At 36.3% G+C, this 24,740-nt stretch overlaps 4 protein-coding genes across 4 annotated transcripts in view; 3 read left to right on the top strand and 1 right to left on the bottom strand.

Moving 5' to 3' along the window:
• The first annotated feature begins 1,259 nt into the window (after positions 1 to 1,259).
• Positions 1,260 to 3,034, top strand: LOC103963482 (F-box protein FBW2). Its single transcript, XM_009376305.3, has 3 exons — positions 1,260 to 1,420; positions 1,659 to 2,017; positions 2,249 to 3,034. The coding sequence occupies exons 2-3, from the start codon at positions 1,659 to 1,661 to the stop codon at positions 2,790 to 2,792; spliced, it is 903 nt and encodes a 300-aa protein (XP_009374580.1). The 5' UTR covers positions 1,260 to 1,420; the 3' UTR covers positions 2,793 to 3,034.
• A 1,920-nt stretch (positions 3,035 to 4,954) lies between these two features.
• Positions 4,955 to 10,153, bottom strand: LOC103963483 (ER lumen protein-retaining receptor). Its single transcript, XM_009376306.3, has 6 exons — positions 10,009 to 10,153; positions 6,106 to 6,371; positions 5,777 to 5,892; positions 5,512 to 5,585; positions 5,358 to 5,421; positions 4,955 to 5,276 (listed from the first exon to the last, which is right to left on the bottom strand). Exons 1-6 carry the CDS (start codon positions 10,097 to 10,099, stop codon positions 5,240 to 5,242), a joined length of 648 nt encoding a protein of 215 aa, XP_009374581.1. The 5' UTR covers positions 10,100 to 10,153; the 3' UTR covers positions 4,955 to 5,239.
• An 11,075-nt stretch (positions 10,154 to 21,228) lies between these two features.
• The window catches only part of LOC103963485 (purple acid phosphatase 15-like), a 3,563-nt gene continuing 51 nt past the window's right edge, over positions 21,229 to 24,740 (top strand). Inside the window, exons 1-7 of the mRNA XM_048579562.1 lie at positions 21,229 to 21,675; positions 22,243 to 22,434; positions 22,712 to 23,045; positions 23,140 to 23,357; positions 23,453 to 23,643; positions 23,809 to 24,093; positions 24,473 to 24,740. The exon at positions 24,473 to 24,740 is cut by the window's right edge and continues 51 nt beyond it. Of these exons, the coding sequence (XP_048435519.1) occupies positions 21,387 to 21,675; positions 22,243 to 22,434; positions 22,712 to 23,045; positions 23,140 to 23,357; positions 23,453 to 23,643; positions 23,809 to 24,093; positions 24,473 to 24,598 (1,635 nt within the window). The 5' untranslated portion in view covers positions 21,229 to 21,386 and the 3' untranslated portion in view covers positions 24,599 to 24,740. The remainder of the gene's footprint in view (positions 21,676 to 22,242; positions 22,435 to 22,711; positions 23,046 to 23,139; positions 23,358 to 23,452; positions 23,644 to 23,808; positions 24,094 to 24,472) is intronic.
• LOC103963484 (purple acid phosphatase 15-like) overlaps positions 22,167 to 24,740 on the top strand; it is a 15,518-nt gene continuing 12,944 nt past the window's right edge. The window contains exon 1 of the mRNA XM_048579564.1: positions 22,167 to 22,192. The gene's annotated coding sequence lies outside the window, so the exon portion shown is untranslated. The remainder of the gene's footprint in view (positions 22,193 to 24,740) is intronic.

Here is a 24,740-nt window from a genome sequence, read left to right as displayed (position 1 = left end):
ACACCACAGAATTCAAGGAAGGAATGCTTTCTCGATTTAGGGACCAATCAGGTCATACATACAACAGAGAACTTCGAAGATAAAGCATCAACGAAGCTCTTTGGTCCTTTCCCATCAACATTCTTAAAAATATAGACACCAGTTCTAACAAGTTAACTCAACCGAAGCTCCTTTTTGCAGCACTCCGTCGTGTTGATATATCGTCCTGAAAACAAAATTCACACGGAAATAAGTTACCTCATCGAAGAAAAAGAACGGCGGTGCGCAATCCATGAACATAAAGAGCTCATGACGAATTTGAAGATAGGAACAGTAAAGAACTCGTCGCCTGTGGTCTGCTGGAAGAAACAGCTAGAGAAGTTCAATCGTGAAAATGATCGAGGGTAATTCACACCATTTTCAAAAACAAACGAGGACAATACAGGCAAATTGAAAATTTTATTGAATCTATCCGCTGTTAACTTTGTGAAAAAGTTGGATTCCAAAATCTGAAAAAATGAACGAAGATTGTGATGATGAAGGCAAGATGAATGTTCTGTAAACTTGCAGAGAGAGTTCGTCACTCTCAGTGCAGTGTGATGTATTGGATCATACTCATCTTCACACGAGAAGCATGAAGGCATATAAACAAAAGGAATGTAGCCGTTAGACCTCACACGCTTCACACGAGTCTAGAGCTAACAAACCCCATCTGAGCGGCACATGTTTTCACTTAAACTTCTAATAGAAAAGACAGATTGCACAATACAAGCTATTAAGATGTTTTAATCTCAGTCACACATTGTGACTGAGTGTTCTAGATATAACTAAGAACAACACTTCAACTTTTACAGAAAACTTGAAATCCAAGTAAACTTCGATCCTGCAACAAGCTTAATCTCCAACATCTGCCTCTTCCCAATTCAGTCTGCGAAAAAGCAGAAAAACTGAAATAAAAGCATCAGTTTAGCTGCTTTTGAATTTTAGTATGAATTCAACTTTTTCTCACCAATTCAGTTTGAGGCTTTTAGCAAAAGCAGAAAAGCTGAAATAAAAAAGCATTTTAAAGTGTGAATTCAACTTTTTCTCACCAATGCAATTTGCGCAAAAGCTGAAATGAAAGCAGCATTGTAATTGCTTTTGAATTTTAGTGTTAATTTAACTTTTTTCCCACCAATTCAGTTCGAGCAAAGCAGAAAAGTAAAGTAAAAGCAGCATTGCTGCTTTGGAATTTTACTGTGAATTCAACTTTTCCCCACCAGAGTCTTATCAAACACCTCAAGCATTGAAAACATAAAAAAAAAAAAGCAGAAGTCGCCCAAATAATCTTTCTTTCACAGAACGACTTTCTCAGATTTCCTACAACGCGACATCACAGCGAGCTTACTCTTTCTCTCTGGGAACGACTTCCTCTGCGCTACTTTCGAAATTGAAGGCTAAGGTAATTTAGTGTTTGAATTTAAATTGTGGGAATTAACAAGCATTCATTTGTTTTCTTACATAATTTATGTTCAAACTAGCACACTTTCTCTCATAATCCCTCGAGTTGAAAGGTGATTCTTTTCTCAATTTTAGCCGTTTATTAATTTTCTTGAACTTTTTAAATAAATAAATAAAAATTAGTTGATTGATAACTCTTGCTATATGTTTAAATTATATCCGGATTCTTATTAATGTAGATGGAAGATGAACGAAGATGGGAGGACTTAAAGATGGACTGCTTGGTGAAAGTATTTGAAAAGGTTGGAGTGGAGTCGCTGCTGTTGGATGTCCCTTTTGTGTGCAAGTCGTGGAACAAAGCAACCCTAAATCCTTCATGCTGGAAAAATCTTGTTTTCCCTGAATTTGAACCCGAGCCTTTTGAGTTCGATCCATATCCCTTTTACGATAGATTTCTTACTGAATATCGGGTCGGTGAGGATCGCTTCTCTGTCACTGATTTTATAAAGCTTGTAGTCAATCGTAGCCGCGGAAGTGCTGTTTCTGTCAAGCTACCTGGTTGCTGCACAGCTGAAACGTTTGAGCATGTTGCTAATGTGTAAGTCGTTTCTTCTTGTCTTTTTTTTATGTCTTCTGGTATACCTTGAACTGTTGTTATTTTCTATCTGGGACCTGCAACATCCATTGCGTCTAATTACAAAAATGACACACCCTCTAGAAAAATAGTATAGTTCTACATATAATAGTAGGGCTCGCCTCTCTGTTAGAGAATGTTTCACTCTTCAATTTCTTCGACATGGATTGCTTATATACTATTACATTTTTGCAGGTGTCCTGACCTTGTGATTCTGGGTTTACCCAGATTTCTGCTGTATGGTAGCATAAATGTAGAATTAATTGGAAAGTTCAAATGCTTGGCGATACTGTCTTTGGGCTGCTGCCACGAATTGGAGAAAATACTTGCCGTGGTTAGCGTCCACTGCAAGTTTCTTCTTCATTTAATCTTGTCGAATGCCCACGTTGGAAAAGATGAGGCAACGGCGATTGGCAACTTGGTGCCTAATATCACGCTTCTTACCCTGCATCGGGCAAACATTGATAGGGACAGTCTCGTCGTTTTACTGCAGGGCTGCAAAGATCTTGATTATTTGGATGCCAGAGATTGTATTGGGTTTAAAGAGGACGACGAGGAGATATCTCGGCTAGCTTCCAACATTAAGATGTTTATGTGCGAAGGATCGAAGGAGCGACTTTCTTTTTCTATGGAAGATATGTTTTCGGCAATGCAGAACATTGATTTCTCTAAATTCGCTGGAATGTTTGCTGAGGTTGATGGTGATGAAGAAGAGGTTGACGAGGAGGTTAATGAGTGAAGGAAGTTCAACACCAAACATCTGATGATGTTCAAAAATATCGCACGGTAAATTATATAATTTGTTTTAAAAGTGCATGCTTAGCATGTGTAGTTTGTAAAATTATTATCGTCCAAAATCCCTATTTCGTTTAGGGGACTGTAACTTGTCTTCGTACTTACGAAGATATCGTATGTTTGACCTATATTTCCAATTCATTCCATTTAGACACACAATTAATAAAACTAAGAGCATTCCAATCCTGCTGAACAAACGTTTAGCTAAAAAGATAAAAGTTAGTCGAATGATAAACGTTCCCTCCTTGACTCTCACAAAGGTGGGAGCTGTGTTGACTTGGGTCGCACGGCTCTTCAGAAAAGCTCTACTTCATTAGGACTCTCTTTCTTTCCTTTAGATTTAGGAGTTCCTAAATGACTTTTCACCTTGGGAGGTGTATAGAGAGCGTGATTGGTGTTCATTTTTCACTGGCGGACAAATCCGCAATTGACGAATAGATATGAGTCTCATGCGCTATTATTATGACCATATTATTAGAGAATGTGTTAGCAAGTATGTCATTTTTTTGTGTCTGAATAATATCATTTTTACAATAGATAACATGTATGTATGGAATTTTTTGACTTATTATCTCTTTTTTTTTATTACTCTAACAGTAAAAATTACAATGCACAAAATATAAACTGAAAAAAAAGAATTGAAGAGACGAACACACCTTCACTGCTCAGGTATTCGATTGTTAGTCTGATTGTGATTTCCATAAAAGATTAGGAAAACAAAATTGAAAGTAGTAAGTTACCCAACTCGCAAGGAACTTAACGGCTAGTATTTCCAATTCCAACTCCAACTCCAATTCCCAGCCGGATTTGGAAATAGCCATTTAAACCTATATATCTACCCACCAAACCATCACAATCCTTCTCTCTGAACAATTTTCATCACAACCCTAATTTGCTCAAATCGATCGCGTGCCCCTCTCTCTCTCACACAATACAGAATGAAGAAAATCGGGTCGAAACGCAAGCTACAAGACGAGGGGCTTTCACAGAGTGGAAAGCGCAGACTTATGGCCCCAAAAAGTTCCAATACCCCTGAGGAGATGGAGGGGGAGTTGAAAGAAAAGAGACAAAATATGCGACTGGAAAACAAAGAGATTGACGATAAGTCACGTTTTCTGTGCGCAAAAGTTGAAGAAATATTTAATGGTGATGTAGACAAGTACGTCGAATTCCTGGAGCAAGTGCACCAATATTCCCAGAAAGTTGTAGACCTGACCGAGTTTCTAAACATTGTCGATGACTCGGTTCGTGCCGACGAACCTCTCATGAACGAGCTCGAAAGTCTCTTGGAGCGCTGCCAGGAGGCCCAGAAGGAGTGGCCGAGCTGTTCCAGGCCGAGCAAACGTCTGAAAATTTGAGGATCATTGAATTTTTTTTGTTTTTTTTTTTGGTAGTTACTTCCACGACATAGAACCAAGCGCAATAGCGTTCTCGGATACATATAGCCGACCCCACTTACCACAAACAATACTTGGATTCTTACATGTAAGAAATCATGCCTTAACTAACGATGACATGCTATCATTACTGTTTATACAGAATCATTCATTCTTTAATCATCATCATCTCTAAATTTCACTCGTTTAGGAGATTGCTTAATGATTCGCGTGAATTAACCAATTAATTATTTATTGGACCAAATTCAAATATTGTCTTTCTTGTATTTCAAATACACCTAACTTTTGAGAAAATGGCTAAATGTTGAACACAACGTGTCATGTGACAACATTTCACGTACATTTAACTTGTGAGAAATGAATTTCACCTCCGTCTGTATCCCCTTAATACTCCCCTTGTTTTCAGCCAGAGATTGAACAAATCCACGGTGAATCAAAGGAAAGAAACAAGCAATGGAGTGCTAGAGGAGAAAAAGGGAGCGTGAAAGTTGTTTCTCTTAAAACTTTATACACACGGATTGACATAAAGCAAACAAGACGTAGGCATGATTAAAAAAATTAGGAAAACTAATGAAAAAAGCTTGAAAACTTGAAGTTTTTACGATAAGGACAAAATAAAAGGTAAAATGAATAGTATCACCATTGACTTTTTAGTGTAAAAATATGATTTTTCGTTAAAGTAAACAATATCAGTAGCTTTTCGTTGAAGTTCCCTAAAAAATTTTGCACTATGACATTTTCATCTTAAAATACTATCCATACAAACTGTTTGGTGGAGAGTGTGAGTGATGTGCTACAAACTGAGTAATATAGTTTTACAAGTCCAATCCCCGCTTAATGACAACGTTGAATATTTGTCGTGGATCAACAAATACTACCACAGATTCAAAGGGGAAAATAAATAAATTAAAGGACATGTGAAGCTTCTACAAAATACCACTGATTCAAGTATCCTCTTGCAAACTTTGACAGGCAGTAGACATGTAAGACCCTTTCAAGCTGGTAGCTCGAGCTTTACGCTGTTCTTCCAGCTGCAGAATAATAAAGGAACTCAGCGTTTTGTACAATTATACCATATGCTACTGATATTAAAAAAATGGCTAAGCTTATACCTCTGGAAGTAATAGTAGAAGAAATCAGCATAGAGCAAAGTCTGGATAATCCCTGCAATCCAAGCTGCAGGAACAGAAAAACGGCATCATTGAGAAGTGCACATTTAGCACAGACAAAAGAAGATACAACAAGAGAGAGAGAGAGAGATCGTACTTATCCAGTGGACATAGTGTTCCTCAGTAAAGTAGCGATAAATCCAGTTCAATATGTATAATGCTCGATATGCTCTGTAATAAGAGATTCAAATTACGGTCACATACAGCATAAATATGATGCTGGAAAACATGATGAGCATGAGAACACAACAAAGCGTTGTGATATAAGAAAAACGTATAATGTATCAAATACAATCTAATATATAGGGGAACCACAGTTTATTTTTCTGAAGTACCACATGCAAGTCAAAAGTAGTTACTACCCAAGAAGGAAAACATATTGCCCTGTTAAGTTGTCAATGTTTCTTGTCCTTTGCAACAGCACCAGTTGAGGAAGTATGGCAACTGCTTCCAAATATATGGAAAATGTCCACATCACCTGCTCAATCAATTTAGTAAAAGCACACAAGAATGTGAGCAATGTGAAAAGAACGGTATTTGCTCTGTCATAATCTCAATTGATACTTTTACTGTAAACCTGAATGTGGTCAAACAGTTCGACTAGAACATGAACATCGAAGCCACAAAACATAGAAGATAAAAGGATATCATCAAATTATCCAATAAGAATAAAATGGAATTAAATAGTTACCTCTTTAAAAGTGAACCTCTCATTTATAACCAGGGCCAAAACAAGACAAGGGAGCAGAAGGAATAAATGGCGGAATGTGTCTTGGTCCTTATCATATGATCTCCGAACAACCCTGTGGCGCCTTATGTACCAAACAATTGAGAAAGAGCTACCCAAAAATATCAACTTCATCACAGTATTATAAAACGAGACGTAGGTAATAAAAATATCCAAATAGCGGGTTGCAAAGACAAGAGCATAGAGTTCTTGAGTCTTCAAGGAAACACCTGCGTGGAACAAGCGAAGTAGAACTTAAGAGACAATACAAGTTTTAAGCAGGCATTACATACTAGATTAGGAGTGAAAAGAATAGGACATTAAAATTAATTATTATCCACTCGACAATCAATTTAGCATATGATGGACTGGATGCAGTCAAATGTTTCATCCTATTCTAAAGAAATTATTTTCCAATTTGGTGGACTTTTAGGATCACTTGATAATTTGCATATACTACTTTAAGTCATGCGCCTCCGTATACATCCAAGAACCCCACATATAGGTATACCATTGTCCTTGGTCCTTTCTCCTTAATGAATCGGCCAAGCACCCCTCATACACATATCTCTACGCCATCATCCCAGTCTGATTGTTCAAACTCCTTGTATGAATGTAATAAAATCTTTCAGTTACAAACTCATACAGAACCCTAATTGTGAAGAAGCTCTTTATAATCTTGCAACTTGTGTGTCCTTTCAGACTAAATAATATGGTCCACATGACTACAAACATCAACCACATGACCTCTTCCTTGATATGCCTAGTCAGTTGCACTGCAGAATTTCTAAATCTTTTATTTTTGCATCAAATGTTCACTTCGAAGCACCAAGGGGAAGCTACCCATGTGTGAAAAAAGTAAACAAGAAAAGCAAAGAAAATGAAAGTAAGACCATAAGACACTTAAGATACAAGGGCATAAGAATCTATAAACCATCTCTAGCGGCATTGTTTGATAGCTCTGGGGACACATTTTTCCCTATCTCAGTTCTATTTGGTGCTTCCAAGACCAACTGTGCCTTACTTTGAGGATGACATGGCATATTTTTTAAAAGAAGAAGCCAACGGGTTTAGAGGATCAGTACCGGCTTGCATGAACAAAAGGGAAATAGAAGTATTTTGAAGGGGTAGGACATTCTTTGATGGAGATGAAAGCTTAATCTTTGATGTGCCTGTTTGAAAGCTCCCCTTTAATTTCTGTATACAGCTTATTTACTTGGGTAACACCAATGATTCTGTCAGCAAACTCTTAACTCTTTAACCTACCCAAAAGAAAAAAGAGAGTCCTGAATCCGTTTATTACCATGGGATGAGTGTCTTCAAAGAACAACGTTTCAACTAGTAGTTATGACTCTATAAACCTACCTCTTTACCCATATTGGGATCATATTACCAATAACACATAGAAGACCGTCTACCGGTGCATTAGTATCCTTTCCCTCCTCGGAAACATACAGCAACCAATCAAACTAGCATCAATAGAGGTAAAGGGGAAATTGACAAACACATCTGCCTCATCAATACATCTCACCATCACCTCCATTAAATTCAGAGGTGACATTTAACTACCCCGTAAACACCACAACCCAGCTATCTTTTACCGAAAAGTAGGCCACGACATTTCCAAATAATCCTTACAACCGAAGTACATAAGCAACAAGTAATGTAATCTTAGATCTTACACACAACAAATAATCCTATATGAAACTGTCATACCGCAATCATTTCTACACTTGTATCTTCAACCTAAACCTTCAAAACCTCCAATTCCAAAACACTATTTAATTACTGAGAGAGAGAGTAAATCCAATTTTGCGAAAACATTAAACCCTAGTGTTTAGCTTAAACTAATAGACTCTATAATGGATTTTTTAATGAATTTTTTAAAGTGATAGATTTCAAAGGATTTTAATAGACTCTATAATCCTATATGGATTTTGGCGGATTTATATGGATTTCTATCATAGATTTCTATGTATTTATATGGAATTCTTTCATGGATTTCTATGGACTTCTTTCATAGATTTCTCATTTGAATTGAGATATAGTTTTGTGTTCATGTGGGTTCATTTCAACCGAGTGAGGGCTTAACTTGAATGATAAGCCTTGGTCCATTAATATTTAGTTCATCAGTGAGGAGAGGAGCTTGTTTTGTGAGATTAACCATACCCATATGAAGCATTTTGGTTTGGGTGCAGTTAGGACAATTAGGATCAGAAAAGAACAGACCATAAGAATATGTCAGAGAAAAAATGGCTGATGAAAACATTGGAGAAAATGATAATAGAGAAAAAATTTATTGGCTCAAAATTACTTCAAAATATACGTTTCATGACAACAAATTTTCTTTGCACGATTTAAAATTTTTCATTCGTTGGGCAGGATTGACAGGAAACGTATGACACTGCATAATCTTCCATTAGTTGGTCCACGAGCACAAGGACTATTGCAGCTTCATCCATCGACACAACTGCGCCATTCCACCAAGTAAAACGTATGTTATCAGGGAAGAAAGGTGAGAGTATGAACACGAAGATGGGGATTTTGATTAATACAAAATTTTCTATTAAAGACAATAGACAACCAAATCACATTCCAGAAGGATCTGTCTCTTCTTTTTGATGAAATATATCTATTAGCAAAAAAGCAAGGAAAACAAGTTTGAAATTCACTATGATTTGGTCAGTTATAATTTGTAAATGCAAGGACCTGGGAAGTTGAGATTGCTCCAGTGGAAACACCAGCAAGCTGCTGGTGTAAATCACAGAAAGCTAACAATTGACTGACTATTTTCTAAGTTTTTATTTTGTGTATTCAATATGATTTCAATTGCTTAGTCACCTCCCTGAATTTCTCAATCTTCACATGTATATGTCACTGTCTAGATTTATCCTTGATGTCACATTTATAAAATTCAAAATTGTTTTCTCTAGATTATTTACAGCTTAGCAAGAGATGTTTGAACGGTACAAATGCTTATTAAGATAACTCTTAGTTTGCTGGTGTCAGATAACAATAGTATTTGCCTAGTAAAACCATTACAATTAGTCTTCCTCTTGGTTATATAGTCCTTTATGCTCCTGTTTTATCTTGCACAGAGATCATTTCCTGAATTTACATTCTTGGAAGTAATTTATTTGATCAAAACTTTGTTTGTGAATAAAAGACACCTTAATTTTTGTGAAAAAAAACCTCTGATGTGAAAGAATATGGAGGGTACGGCGAATGGCAGCCATGGCTGCTATGCATAGCATAGAAAGGAAAGGAAAAAGTAGGGCGTGGTGAAAGAGAGAAGTCAAGTTGTGAGAAAGCTTGAATAGAAATCCTAGGGGTGGAGATGAGATTCTTTATAGCCTTTGTTATGCATAAAATTCACTCTCAAATCCTACAAAATCTCTCGCTTATAAGAATCCTTCAAACTCTATGACATTTTGAATAACAACAGATTTGTATGCACACTTTTAAAATGTTAATTGGCTACACCTAGATTTGGATGTATTCTTTTAAATCCTGTCAAATCCTACCTCGACTACACCATGATTTCAAAGTCTTTTAAAATCCTCCTTTAAAATCTTAATTGACTACACTCTGATTTCAAAGTCATTTAAAATCCTTCAAAATCTTAGTTTGACTGCACCCCCTAAATCTCATAATGGTTAGCTTAAACTAAGTAAACTCATCCTCCAGAAATCTAGAAAACTCAGCCATGTAACCCAAAACAGCGAAAACAAAACGAAAATGCTTCAAATTTTTCCTTGTATTCGGCCATTTCTCAGCAACCAAACAAAACCCAGAAAATGAAATCACAAAAGACGACTAATTGGGAGCTAAATTCACAGAAATTGAAAAGAGGAAGAGGAAGCTAACCAGAACAGGATTTGATAGTGTGGATCTTGAGAAGCAAAACCAGAACGCTGGCCAAATGGGTCATATCCCCTGCTAATCTGAATATATTCATCTTCTCTCTTCGATGGAGGAAACTTGAAAGTGTGGGGGTTATGGGGGTGTTTGGATCAACTGGATAATATTTTTATCCGATGCGTTTCCAGATCTCTCCTCCTATTTGATCCACCTCCCACACAGAATGGGTTTCTGCTTCGACTATATTATTGATTTCGATTCTTTCCTAATTTGCGCTTTCCTGGATTTTAGGACAGCAAGAAGCTAGATAGATGAGCAAATAGTAACTGTTAAGAAATTACCAAAAGTAAAAGGAAAAAAAAAAAAAAAAAGGACAACCTATGGATTTGTCCAGTATCTCTCATATTACTGGAAGGGAAACGATAAGGCCAACTCTAATTGAGGGGGCTGAATTTTAACGGGTGCGTATGTTGCACCGAATTATTTTGGACTATACTAGTTTTATAGATTAAGCTAGATTGGTTTGGACTAGACTAAACTCGATTGACTTAGTGAAGCATTTGGTGCAGAATCGGACAAGAAGCAGAATAAGGACAAAAAGGAAAAAAAGGTTTTTGTTAACAAAACTTTATCCTGAATTTTCTAATGCAAAAAAATTGAACCCAACATCAAAAATTTATGCAGAATCCAACCATACCTAGCAACCAAATTTTACATTCTCTCAGAAACGTGATCTAAACCCTCAAATTTTACTTTCTCTATACCCAAAAACAAAACTTTCCGATAAATCAATGAAACCCAAAAGCCCAGCAAAAAAACCTTGGAATTTTTCAATCGGGAACTCAACTTTCTATTGAATTACCACTCATATGAATTAGAAGAACCCAGATAAAAGTCACATTGATTTTTCGAACTTTCAAACTCATCTTTCCATTGATGTTCAATCTTTCCTCATTTTCCAAATGAAACTTTAACGAAAAACCATATTTTTGCATTAAAAAGTCAATCATGTTACTATTCACTCTACTCTTTATTTTGTCCGTATCGTTAAAACTTAAAGTTTTCAAGCCTTTTTCATTTTTCCAAATTACCCCTCCATTCCTCTCTCTCCCCCTCCCCCCGTCAAATTGTCAAATATGCCCAAAAAACTCAACCCCTTTTTCGATTTCCCCAATTTTACTTTTAATAAGGAAAACTAATGAAAAGGCTTGAAAACTTTGAGTTTTAACGATAATAACAAAATAAAGGGTAAAATGAATAGTACCAGAATTGACTTTTTAGTTTAAAAATGTGGTTTTTCGTTAAAGTGAACAGTAGCGGGAGCTTGTCGTTAAAGTTCCCATTTTAATATCCAACCCAACCTGCAAATTTCTTAGGGCAGCAGAAAGCCAAACATCCGCTTTCTAGAAAAGAGAGAAAAAGCACTGAAATTTCCACAGAGCTCGAAGACTTGTCGTTTATTTGAGTTCTTCAAATTCAATGCGATTTTTCAACTGGGGACTTGAAATTCAACCTAGAAGTGGGCGTCCACCATGGCCAACCTCTCTATCCGCTTCTCGGCTCGCAGCATCGGCAAGTTCTTCACTAACACGCTGATTTTGACTGTAATGTCCACCTTCGGCTATGAGTTGTAGTTCCCAACTTAGGCCACAAAAGAGTAAGCATCGTGACGCCCTGGTGACGGCACTGCGGAATAAGCGAGGACTAGATGTCAGTGAGAAAAACTTGGGGATTAGATGTCGGCCTTCCTTTCTAGTCCCATTTAATACCAAGCGAAAGCTTGGGATTAGATATCTTGCTTTAGCAAACCCGGCGAGGATATACCAAACACAATATTATAGTCATACTTAATGCCAGTCCAAGCCAATCCCTCCTAAGGAGGTAAAACAAACGCACCCAACGTGTTCTGATTTAGACAAAACCCAACTCTAATCGAAGGCGCAACTGAAAATTGGTGAAGCTCACCAAGCCAAAATATGACCAATGGGGCATTGGGTTAGCCAAGCTTAGGTCATCTCCAACTAAATGTGCTATGTTTAGCCCCTATGTACATTATATATGTCACGCTCCAATCCCGACATACGTCCAGAATTGACACGTGACATCACCAAAAATCCGTATCTATCATATCCCACCTCCGGCATATGGGCAAGCACAACTCAATAATCGAATCACATAGTTATTTTTCGTATGCTTTATGGATGTATCTAACCTTCCCGTTAGACTGCCTACGTATCCTAAACAGGGATCAAGCCATTCGTAGTTCGTCATGCACAATAATTGACATATAACACAGTCCGAATAAGTCGAAAGGTATAACATTTCTCAATCAATCAATAGAACGTGACAAGCATGAAAATACTAGACTCAGGGTTACATAACAACCCATCTGAAAATCATGATTTCCCTCCATCAATATATAGGCCGTTATGTCACAACATGATGTCGCAATTCACAACATATATCATTTCAAAGAACCAACGATGTACAATACCATTCTCGAGCCACATTTATCAACAAGTCTAATCATAACAATAACAATGATATCCAACATAACAATCCCACATGACGATTAACATTTCCACTTCATCCATCACATAAATCATCACGTTTCCCATATAAATTCGCGTTTCATAGCGTGTAACATATTTAAGAATTAACAAATTACATATTATTCTCTAGAAATATTAATCAACTAAAATACTCATGATAACTCCACTCATATCCAACGTCATTCCATAATCACATCAATCAATAATGTCAACCATCACATCATCAATAACACATACAACAAGTCAAAACGCAAGGCTAAAGCAACACAATTCAGTTGAAGACTACATCTTTGGAAAAGGGGATTTTGGACCACCCAACGGACCAAGGCTCCAAAGGGGATTCCGGACCATCACTTAACGGAATCCAAACAGAACTCAGTTCCAATCCACCCAACCGAATTGAATGGAAGTCCAAGAAGCATAACAACGGCTCGAAGGAACAAGACATGATTCAAGTTACCCAATTCACTAAACTCAACGAAACGAAGCAATATTGAGCACAAATCCACATCACAATGGGTTATCGGTCATTTACTAGACCTCACATCTCCCAAGCAATTCAATATGCATTTCAATCACATGTCAAATCACATTTCACTTCATCATATCAATCACTATACTTCCAACATTATATCTCAATACATAGCTTGTAACATATCAAGTAATCACGAAGCACAATATTAATATTTAATTACGTTAATCAATCAGTGAGAAACATATCATTTCACGAATTTAATTAATGAACTCTACATAATTCCCAACTTGGGTTATGAATAATATCATGGCAATTCTAATTTATTTCACAATATCTATTGTGGGTAATTCTCATCTACTTGAATTTAGGATTCTAAGATCACCTTACTGAATGAACAAGAGCAAGGATTCCGGACCACTCAACGGAATCCAACGACATTGGGTTCCGGACCACTCAACGGAACCAAAATATCAAGCAGTTTCTCATAATCTACCCAGACCTGTCATATGTAAAGTCAATGCCAATATTAGGGAATTTGGTGCACTGGCAAATCAGGCACTCAGATAAGCTGAGAGGCTCGAGTGAGGGACAATAAAATTAGCATGTCAATAATAAAACCAGCCATCCATCACAATTTATAAACCTTGAATATAAATCTTTCATAAGAAATCAATACCAAACTTTTGAAAACTCCGAGAGAGTCACCCGGACATCCAAAAGTTCATTTCAAACAACCATAACATCTCACACCCATATTCACATATACATAATGAAAGTAGAATTAGAGCGACACAGTTCATCCAAAGCATACACCTTGCAACCATCTCAAACTAAACTCAATGAACTAAGGTGGATACAATCCCGGACCATCACTCAACGGGATCGCGGAGTAAGAGGGATTCCGGACCATCACTCAACGGAACCCAAACCAAGATACGATTCCTGACCATCACTCAACGGAATCGCAGAGTGGAGTAAGAAGGATTCCGGACCATCACTCAACGGAATCCAAACCAGGATACGATTCCAGACCGTCACTCAACGGAATCGCGGAGTACATTGTATAACCACCAATCAATGAAACAACACATTAATCAAGTTACTCAAGTTATAAAGGCTCAACGAAACAAGAAATGAAATAATGAAATGAGCATTGACACATGTTTCAAAGCAACAAACCCCATGACAATAGGTTAACGGTCCACCACTAGCCCTCACCTCATCAAATCAAGTCAATCATACAAAACAAACCATATTTCCAATATGCACGTCAAATCCCACTTCATATAACTATGTCATTGGCTAAATATGAAAATTAACAATTTATAGGAAAAATGATTATAAAACCATTTCATATTCACATAAATTAAAGTCACTCACATTTCATCATATCATACCATCTATGTAAATCAACCACCTTTCGAATATGCACGTCAATTCACATATCACGATCATCATCAGTACACAAGCCAAATCCTGTTTGATAAACATAGGTCTATGGCTAAATATATATATATAAAAATATATAAATAATCACATTTCAATAGAATCACATTATAAGACCAAGTAAAATTCACAGATGATACCAATATAAGAAATCAAGATAATAATCATACCACATATGTTCAAGTCACTCTCTAACCCATGTAGGCCCATTAGACTTCACTTAAGTCTCCTATAGTACTAATTTTATTATTTAGAACGTTCCAAGACATGTTGACCACAATTCAACTCTCGGTCAACAATGGGGTCCACAACAATCCGCAAATTAGATTTATGATCCATAACTGCCCAAAGTCTACATTATGCTTCGAGAATAACATACTAAAGTTTCATTATGATCCAATGGTCGAATTGTCGTCAATCACACAAACTAGTAGCGGTCCAAATTGATCACCACACCCAACGATTGAATCTTTGGCAACCAAGCTAGACATAGGTTCACATGATCACTAGAAGGTATTTGAAACCTAGACAACACTCGTGAACAATCCCACGCACCGCCACACGCGGTGGAAGTCAAGGTGGAGGGTTTACAAATCCCGAATTTCAACATTAACTAGATGAGCTCAAATTTACGTGGTAGCTAGAGCTCAACAAGGGAAACATTTTTCACAACTAGGCCTGACGATAAATTTTAACCGGAAGCCGTCCAATTTCATCAGAGAAAACCGGATTTCTAAGGTTCTAAACACCCAACTCTAAAATGAATATGAAAGCACAAACTAAGCATACCCACTTGAAGATTATGAAGAGTAGATGAAGTTTCATACCTCACTCGAATGAAATCGTTGCCAGAATCGTCGGAAAAATGATAAATCCGCCAGCAAGGTCGTGGACTTTGCGACCTCGAGCTGCAAAGATGGAAAAGAAATGGGGAAATCTAACATCACAGAGATGTAGGGCTCGTCAAGAGCTTTCCATGGACACCAAGATCATCCAAAACAGAGTTTGGATGAAGAAGATACAAACGGGTCAAGTTTGGTGGGTTTATGGGTCAAATTCTCCCTAAAACGGGTTAGTGCAGTTTTTTTCCCCTTCTATTTTCAGAAACCTCTCCCTTTTCTGGAGGTTTCCCTCCCATTTATAGTATTTTGGTAATATTACCAAAATGCCACCAACTTTAAACGACTCCAACTTCTTCGTTTGGACTCGGAAATAAGATCTGTTTACGCCTACGCACTCATGGAATCGAAATCTACCTAACCAATTCAAGAGTTGACCAAAAAGGTCGAGAAAATTGAACATGACTAAATTACCCCTCACTTCGTTTTTCTGAAATTTGGAGAAATAAAGAACTAGTTCCAATCAAATCTTCGAAATACGTCAAGAATAAAATAAAATAATAATTTTGGGGACGAGATATCACAATATACAATCTCTAATTGAAAGGGGCCATTTTTTAGCCCCATCAATAATTTATTATTTTAATTTTGTTCTTTAATCTTATCGGTTTCTGGACATATTTTAAGGGTCACTTGTCACTAAATGTTGTTTTAAGTTTCATGTTTCTAAGCTTCATGTTATTAATTATTTTAATTTTAGTTGCATGTTAACAACTTAGACATTAAAATAAGGTAAGATAGTATAAAATGGTGAAAATGATGTGAGAAATGGTGTAGAAATGTCTTAGGATTTTATAGGAAAAAATTAGAATTTTTTTTAAAAATTTTTTCTTAAAAAGAAAAAATAAAAAATAAAATAAAAGAAGGCTACCATGACATCAGCTAGCAACACAGCTAGGCCCAACTTTCAGGGCTAGCTGGCTGGCTATGTTTGCCTAGCCTTCTGACCATTTAGCTATATTTTGGCCCAATGGGTCCCAAATTTTTTTGGCTCAGCTTGTCATTGGAGATGAGTTTTGTGTTAAAACGGACTATATTTTGACCTATAACCCTTTGGTCGGCTTGGTTGGAGATGACCTTAGCCTGATAGCTAACCTATTTGTTGGGACCTAGTAATAGATGCGTCAATTTGCCATTTGATCCAACGACCATATTTATCCCAAGGCTCCAACGGCTTTCTCACATCCTCTTCACCTTTTTTATACTATTTTAAATCAAAATTTTTGCATTCTATTCACCTTAAACACTCTTTTATTCAAGGAGTTATGTTTAGCTCATTCGCTTGGAGATGGTCTATGAATATGGCCTAACATTGTTCATTAAAAAAAAATTCTTACACGACTATAATTCTGAACCAGACTATGTTCATTCGGTAGGAGATGTCCTAAACAATTACGGACATCCTAAACACTTACTAAAACAGCTATACATGTATTGTACATGTATTCTTTTACACATTTTCAATAAGACAAGCAAAATTCACGTATTGCATACATATTTCTCATTTGGTTTTTAAAAGAAAAGAAACTTGCCCAAAATTCAAGTATTGCATACATATTTCTCATTGCAATCCCTATTTTTAATTGTGACAGATGGAATCATAGAGCTAGGGTTTGAAGTTGGCGTAAGACGAGATGCTAAGAATGAATACAAGTTGCGTCGGGCGATGAAGGATTCAAAATGGAAGCAATTACAGATTGGCAGAGAAAAATTGAGAAGAAAATCGCACAAGAACAGTGTTTGGTGAGCGAGAAAATGAGAAAAAGAGAAAAAGTGAGAGAAAAAAATCACAGTAAATCGTTATACTCCGACGATTAATATCATGTGAAGACGTGTAAAATAATCTTTGTTTTTCATAAAATCAAAACTGAATATGTTCAATTGGTATTTATGCATAAACTTAAAGTTTCAGTATCAATTCTTACATTAAAAACTCAAATATTTCAACTTCTAGTTCACCATTATTAGAATTAGAAAAGAAAAAAAAAAAAACTAATAGGAGAGAGAGTGAGTGAAGAAAGTGCGGGACGAAGAGGTCCAGTCATATATGAGTTAAGGGAGAGATACTCTCTTGAAACCAAAACATGTTATCTCAATAACACTACCGATGGTATACATGTTGTCATGAATCCAAATAAAACAGTATATGTTCGTTAGATAATTGTCACGTGATGTCACTGGTTACAATAAAAAATCTCTCAAGTTAGATTTCATCTTTTTAGTTTTAAATTATTTAATGGCAAAACAAGATTTCCAAAGTTTGTTGGGTGAGGACAGCGAAAAAAGAGATGGGTGCTACTAGGAGCTCTCAATCCCATACCTAAAGACTAAAGCAAGAAACCCACTGTAACAAACTATAACAAACTGATACCAGAAAGAGAAACATAGCACCTCAGTACTCACATTCAAGTTTGGTAGGGAAAGAATCGACGCGCGTTTTTTGTTTGATAATTGTCAACGAGCTTGAACTAGCAACATGAAAATCTGAGTATTTTGTGTATGGTTTGCCAAAGAGGTTATCCAATTTCAAGGGCTCGAACTTGCTTCTTTTCTGAATGTTCTCTTTGCTTGAATGCGAGTCTTATATTTGCAAGAAGGAATTAAGCTAATTGAACACAACTTGAGGAGCTTGAATAATTTGTGATGATTTTACATTAGTGATGTTGGGCTTTTGAGATTTTTGAGATTTTTTTTGGTTGAATTTGGATTTTCTTCCGTTTTGGGCTTTTGGCATTCATGATTCATGAGTAAAACTTGGGGTAGTTTAGTCAGTTTCACCGCACCTATTAAAGGTTAGAAAGTATATTTAGTTGACCAGGTTAAAAAGTAAATAAATTAAATATAAATATTTTGAAATATCATATGAACTTTTACACTTCTTTTAATTTGTCATATGTACTAAAAATTTTACCAACTTGTCATATCAAAATTTTCAAAATCGTTGATTTGTTACCTCACGCTAACTCAGCTAAGTTTTCCATTCAAAATAATCACGTGCATTGCACATAACTTGTGCTCATGATTATTTCAGACTTTTGACCATTTTTACATTTTTTTTTAATTTGTATACAATAATATATTTACACTATGAGGTGGATGAATAATTTGGCATTAGACATTTGACATCCTTTTCACAAGTTGTCTACTTCTCTTTGGTACAAACCCAAAATTTGGCTAAAGAAAAAAAAACGTCATGTTGGTTTCAAAAACTTTGTACTTAACTATTAAAAAAGTACATTAGCTTACTAACATAGAGTTTAACTAATTGCAAGCTTTGAGAATTCAACGCGGTCCATCGCGTTTTTTAAAAACAGAGTTGAAATGTCCAAAATAATCTCGAAGGGGCATGGTGCGAGTTAACAGATCTAATAACCTTGAAACCAAGTCATGTGCCCTTGCACATTACTTATTTTGGATGAAAAACTTATTGGACTTTTTTTAAGTGACAGATTTCAAAGGATTTTAATGGATTCTACAATTCTATATGGATTTCAACATATTTATATGGATTTCTATGGATTTCTTTCATGGATTTCTTAGGATCTGTTAATTGAATCTTATAACATAAAATGGATCCTTAGGATTTATTATGTGTTCCCCTTTCTCATTTGAATTGTAAATTTTTAAAAGAAAATTAACTAACCAAAACAAAGATAGATGATTTCAATTACATATCTTATAGTCAAAGCTAATACAAGTACATAAAACACATATAAATCAAAATTTAAGAAGATAATAGATGGTTTCAAGATAAACAAGATAATAATGTTGCTTTTAACATGCATTTTGCTCCCTCGGCCTTCATATGGTGCTCCTAAAAATCAAAACACTAGCATTATTGACGACTCATTATCCTCCATTCACATTATTATCATTCTGGACATCTCTCTACGTGTCCAAATCTATGTTATATCTCCATTCAGTAGCAATATTTTGTTGTTGTTCTTGTGTTTGAAAATCTTGGTTAAGATCCCCTTTCGAAACTGACAATGGTTGAGACTAAGAAGATTCATCATCTGGTTCAACAAGAAATTCGTCCGATCTACACTGCTCTTCCACCATTTGCTCCACTTCCATTTCTTCCTCCTCTTCGTCCATTTCCATTTCTTCCTCATCTTCTTTCGATTCCATGCTTGATTGAGACATTATATATAAACTAACCAACCAAATAAACAAAATCATAAAGAAGTTTGTACTTCGTGCAGAAGAACAAGAACAGGAAATAAGATAGAGTGAAAACGAAATGAAGCCAAAATCAAGTGAAAGAAGAGCAAGTACAGAGAAAGCTTGAATCTTAATAAAATTCAAATAGCAGAAAGTTTACTTCGCGGTCTAAGGTTCACACATTCAGTTAATGAATTAGAGGAATATAATTTACCAGTGAAGCTAGTGACAATGGAGAACTAAATACAGATTAAGAACTAAACACAATGAGGATAGTAAGGGAGCAATCGGTGGAGCTCGGGAATTGCTCCACGTCCGATTCAATTCATCTTTATTCCAAAAAATATTGTAATAAATAAAATAATAATTAAAAAAAAAAAAAGCAAAAAAACAAAATAGCAACAAAGAAATAGAGAGCAGACCTTATGGGTTGGTGGGGGAAGTTTGGAGATTGGAATCACATCCAGTCGGCCTGATAAAACAAAATTATAACAACAAAACTAAACACATGAAAGGGAAAGATGGGGGTTTTTTTGAGATTACTGGCAAGACTGAGTACAAATACGTACCGTGCCTATATGTTAAGAACAACTATATATAAACATCATGAAAATAATAAAGAGTCCTTATACAAATTCGGAAGAGAAAAAAAATACCTTGAGGAATGGAGGAAGACTGTTCTTCGTCTGTCTGAGAGAGGAAGAATGTTCCTCTTCTATAACGTGAAAAGAAATCAGAGGGGTTAGAGTTGGATTCTTGATGGCATATAATATTTATACCACACATCCTCAAATCCATCCAAATCTATCATTCATTAAAATCCTAATAAATCTTTGGTATTCTCACTACACCTAGAATTTGGTGCATTTTTTTAAAACGTAATTAACTACTAATGGATTTGGATGTATTCTTTAAAATCCTTTAAAATCCTAATTTGACTACCCTATGATTTCAAACTCCTTTAAAAATCCTTTGTTAAAATATTGATTGACTACATTTGGATTTTAAAATCTATTAAAATCATATCAAATCCTAATTTAACTATACCCCTTAGTATTAAATGACAAAGTAATAATTTTAAAAATTTGATGTGACAAATATCTTAAAATTTTAGTTTATATGATAATAAAAGTGTATAAGTTCTTATGAAATTTAAAAAAAATTAAAAACATAAATGTAAATGGAAAGTATTCTCAATCCAATGCATACATAACAATTCGGATTTCATATCCCGTGACTAATTAGTTACCATAAATCAAGCAAGCATTAACAACTATATAGCACATGTGTTCATAGAGAAACAAAAGAAGCCTGGGCTTGAAACTGACAAAATTGTTAAATATAAATTAACTGCTTGCGACAAAATTATTAGTTTCTTGAAAAGAAACTCCAAACCCGTCATCATCTTCATTTCATTGAATCTGATCGCAAATGTTTGATTGTTCTGTTGAATAAAACGTTTATTTTCATCCGTAGTATCTAAGAATTTGAAGGCTCTCTCTCCCTCCTTAGAGTTTAGAATTAGATACATCGTTTGTATTCAAAAAACAAATCAAAACCGGCCATATTTTCTTGTCCTTGTCTGTTTGACTTTTAGCTTCAACAGAGGATTTTACAACGAGCCTTCAATAATTTTGTTGGGCTTCTTTTTTGGTCTTTTTTGGAAGGCGTGTTGTATTTCTATTTCTATTTAAGATAGAACTTCGTTGCTTAACAGATCAGCAGCTTCTGCTTACGATCAATCACGATTGAACACATGTTAAAGTTTTGATCAGCCAACTCCAGTTCTTCTATTTATATTTGAGTTTCGTTTCTGTTTAATTCAAACAATAATAATAGTAAAAATAGATGGGTTTGTTTTTGTTTCCACCGCCCAAAGTTGCAACCTTTAATCTGCTGCTTGTGCTGACTGTGAGTCCCGTGAGCTTCACGTTTGTCAATGGAGGAATACCGACAACCCTCGAAGGACCCTTTAAGCCTGTCACTGTTCCTCTCGACGACAGCTTTAGAGGTAATGCCGTTGACTTGCCGGACACTGATCCTCGAGTTCGAAGAATCGTCAAGGGTTTCGAGCCTGAACAAATCTCTGTCTCTCTCTCTACAACCCATGACTCTGTCTGGATATCTTGGATTACAGGTCTCTCTCTCTCTCTCTCTCTCTCAAGTTTATGTTCTTTTGCTTTCTTTGCTTGTACTTTCGGTTGGATATGTTGTTTCCAAGTTCTTATGCAGATTGAGAGTTTTTAATCTAACAAATGAGTTTTATATTTGGTTTTTACATTTTAGTGAGATTGTTACGAGGATATGTTAATTTCGTGTCGTTGTCATGTTGGTCAGAGTGAATGTACTTCCACCTATGCATGCGAGTTTGAACACCTCTTTCCGTAGTTTATGTTAGATTATAAGAAGAATACCGTCCGTTCAAGAAAAATAAAATCTTTTAACCGTCTCCTATTTGGGGCATTGATAAATGTTTGGTTGCACAGAAATCATAATTACTGTTAGAATTCAATTGAATGATGCCAGTTTATGCATGGAAATGTTACTTCTTTTGGTCTTTGGATGGGCATGTTTTGGGGTGGACTTGAGCATTTTATTGTTGTAAACCAAAACTATTGAGTTATGTAGTAACGGAAGACTTGGCGGAAAACTAAGTGCATGATGAATTGAAGACTCTCGGTCTATCTCATGATCGAATTTGCAGGGGAATTTCAAATTGGAGACAATATAAAACCGTTGGATCCGAATAATGTTTCAAGTATTGTTACATATGGAAGGTACGGATTCCCTATGGATAACCAATCAACGGGGTATTCCCTTATTTACAATCAGCTGTATCCGTTTGAAGGTCTCCAAAACTACACTTCCGGAATTATACACCATGTTCGTCTCACAGGTACGTATCAGTCTTGAATCCCTTTATGAATAATTTGTATCCTAAAATATGAAATTGTTTCATGATCTGCTCCTTAACATATAGTTGTATCCATTGTTTATCGTTTAACTTTATTCCGTATGAATTAAGATTCATGATTTCGAAATCAAATTAACAAAATCATCAAATGATACGCGTGCATTTATGTTCACGAACGCTCGTCTGAATTTGCTTTTGCTTGGACTTACGGATGTATGATTTTGTATGCAATTCTCTAAATTTTAACGGGTTTGTGCAGGATTGAGACCCAACACTTTGTATCAGTATCAATGTGGAGATCCTAGCATTGCAGATATGAGCAAAGTATCTTATTTCAAGACTATGCCAGTATCCGGTCCCAAGAGTTACCCCAGAAGAATAGCTGTGGTTGGGGACCTTGGCCTTACACACAATACTACATCAACGGTCGATCACTTGTTGGCTAACGGACCTGATCTTATGTTATTGGTTGGGGACGTTAGTTATGCTAACTTGTACCTTACAAATGGAACTGTGTCTGATTGCTACTCTTGCTCATTCTCGCAAACTTTTATTCAAGAAACTTATCAGCCTCGTTGGGATTACTGGGGAAGGTGAGTTTTTCTGTGCTTTATTTTGATGAGGAAGCACCTGGTCATTTTTCGCACAACGTACCTAATTACAAAATTATGGTATGTTTGTTATCAGGTTTATGCAGTCGCTAGTGTCTAAAGTTCCAATGATGGTGGTAGAAGGGAACCATGAGATCGAAGAACAGGCTGGGAATCAAACATTTGCTTCTTATAGTTCGCGATTTGCATTCCCCTCCAACGAGAGTGGATCATCATCTACATTGTTTTATTCATTCAACGCAGGCGGGATACACTTTATAATGCTCGGTGCTTACACAGCCTATCACAAATCAGGTTATTGCATCTGCTTTCTTCAAAAGAAAATTTTCACTTCTTTCGCATGGTTACAAGTTAGGGACATACTAAGATGACTAGGTTTTCTCTCGCAGACGATCAATACAAGTGGTTGGAGAAAGACTTGGCTAAAGTTGACAGAAATGTGACTCCTTGGTTGGTAGCAGCATGGCACCCGCCATGGTACAGCACCTACAAGGCACATTACAGAGAAGAAGAATGTATGAAAGTTGAGATGGAAGACATACTGTATAAGTATGGTGTTGACATCGTCTTCAACGGCCATGTAAGTGTTTAGTTTGAGCAAAGGAACTTGTTTTTGAAGTCCCCAAATACGTTCCGGAATTCTTATTGGTATTAACAGTTTCCATTTTATGTGTTCAATACTTTATCAAGCTGTTGAAAAAATATGAGAGCTACTTCTGACTGATTGGAAACAATTAATAAACAGGTTCACGCCTACGAGAGGTCAAATCGAGTGTATAACTACACATTGGATCCCTGCGGCCCTGTTTACATCACAGTTGGTGATGGTGGTAACCGGGAGAAGATGGCAATTGCGCATGCTGATGAACCCGGAAACTGCCCAGAACCATCTACAACTGCGGATAAGTTTATGGGCGGCTTCTGCGCATTTAATTTCACAAAAGGCCCAGCAGCAGGAAAGTTCTGTTGGGACAAGCAGCCTGAATATAGTGCGTATCGAGAGAGTAGCTTTGGCCATGGGATTCTAGAGGTACTTCCCTTTTCTCTTTGCTATGAAATCACAAACTCTTGACAGTATTACGGATAAATTATTTTCATATTTAAGTCTTTCTTCAACAAATTGCATTCAGTTTTTAGTACTATGAACGTTCACTTTCACATGCATGGAAACTAATATTCCAAATCCACGTTGAGCTGCAAAACTAGAACTTCATTAAACTGTGAAATCGTAATTCTGTGACCGCATCAACTGCCAAGGTCTCGACTCCTGATGAGTGCTGTTTAGAAAAACTCTACTCGAAGCCGACTTGAAAAGGTCTGCATTTGTGTAGAAAAACAGATCCAACCAACGCAATTTGTATAAAATTACGCAGTTACAAGATTAAGAAGTATTTCTGTGCGACTTGCAGGTGAAAAACGAGACTTATGCTTTATGGACTTGGCACCGGAATCAGGACATGTACAGCACCTCTGCAGACGTAATTTACATTGTAAGGCAGCCCCATAGGTGTCCGGTTACAGACAACGGTGCATAAACAATGGCGAGCGGGAAACCGAAGGACGTTATTGAATAATTAACAACAGATCGGTTTATCCCTACATTTTTGTAATACTTCTGCCGATTTCTAGTTGTGAGCCCTCTGTCTTCAACTTGTGGACGACAGGGTTAAATTATCT

Source organism: the organism of the source record quoted next, unplaced genomic scaffold, assembly GCF_019419815.1.
Source record: "Pyrus x bretschneideri cultivar Hongxiangsu unplaced genomic scaffold, Pyrus_bretschneideri_v1 Contig14, whole genome shotgun sequence".
Classification (NCBI taxonomy): Eukaryota; Viridiplantae; Streptophyta; class Magnoliopsida; order Rosales; family Rosaceae; genus Pyrus; species Pyrus x bretschneideri.
This window is presented reverse-complemented; position numbering and strand designations above follow the sequence as displayed.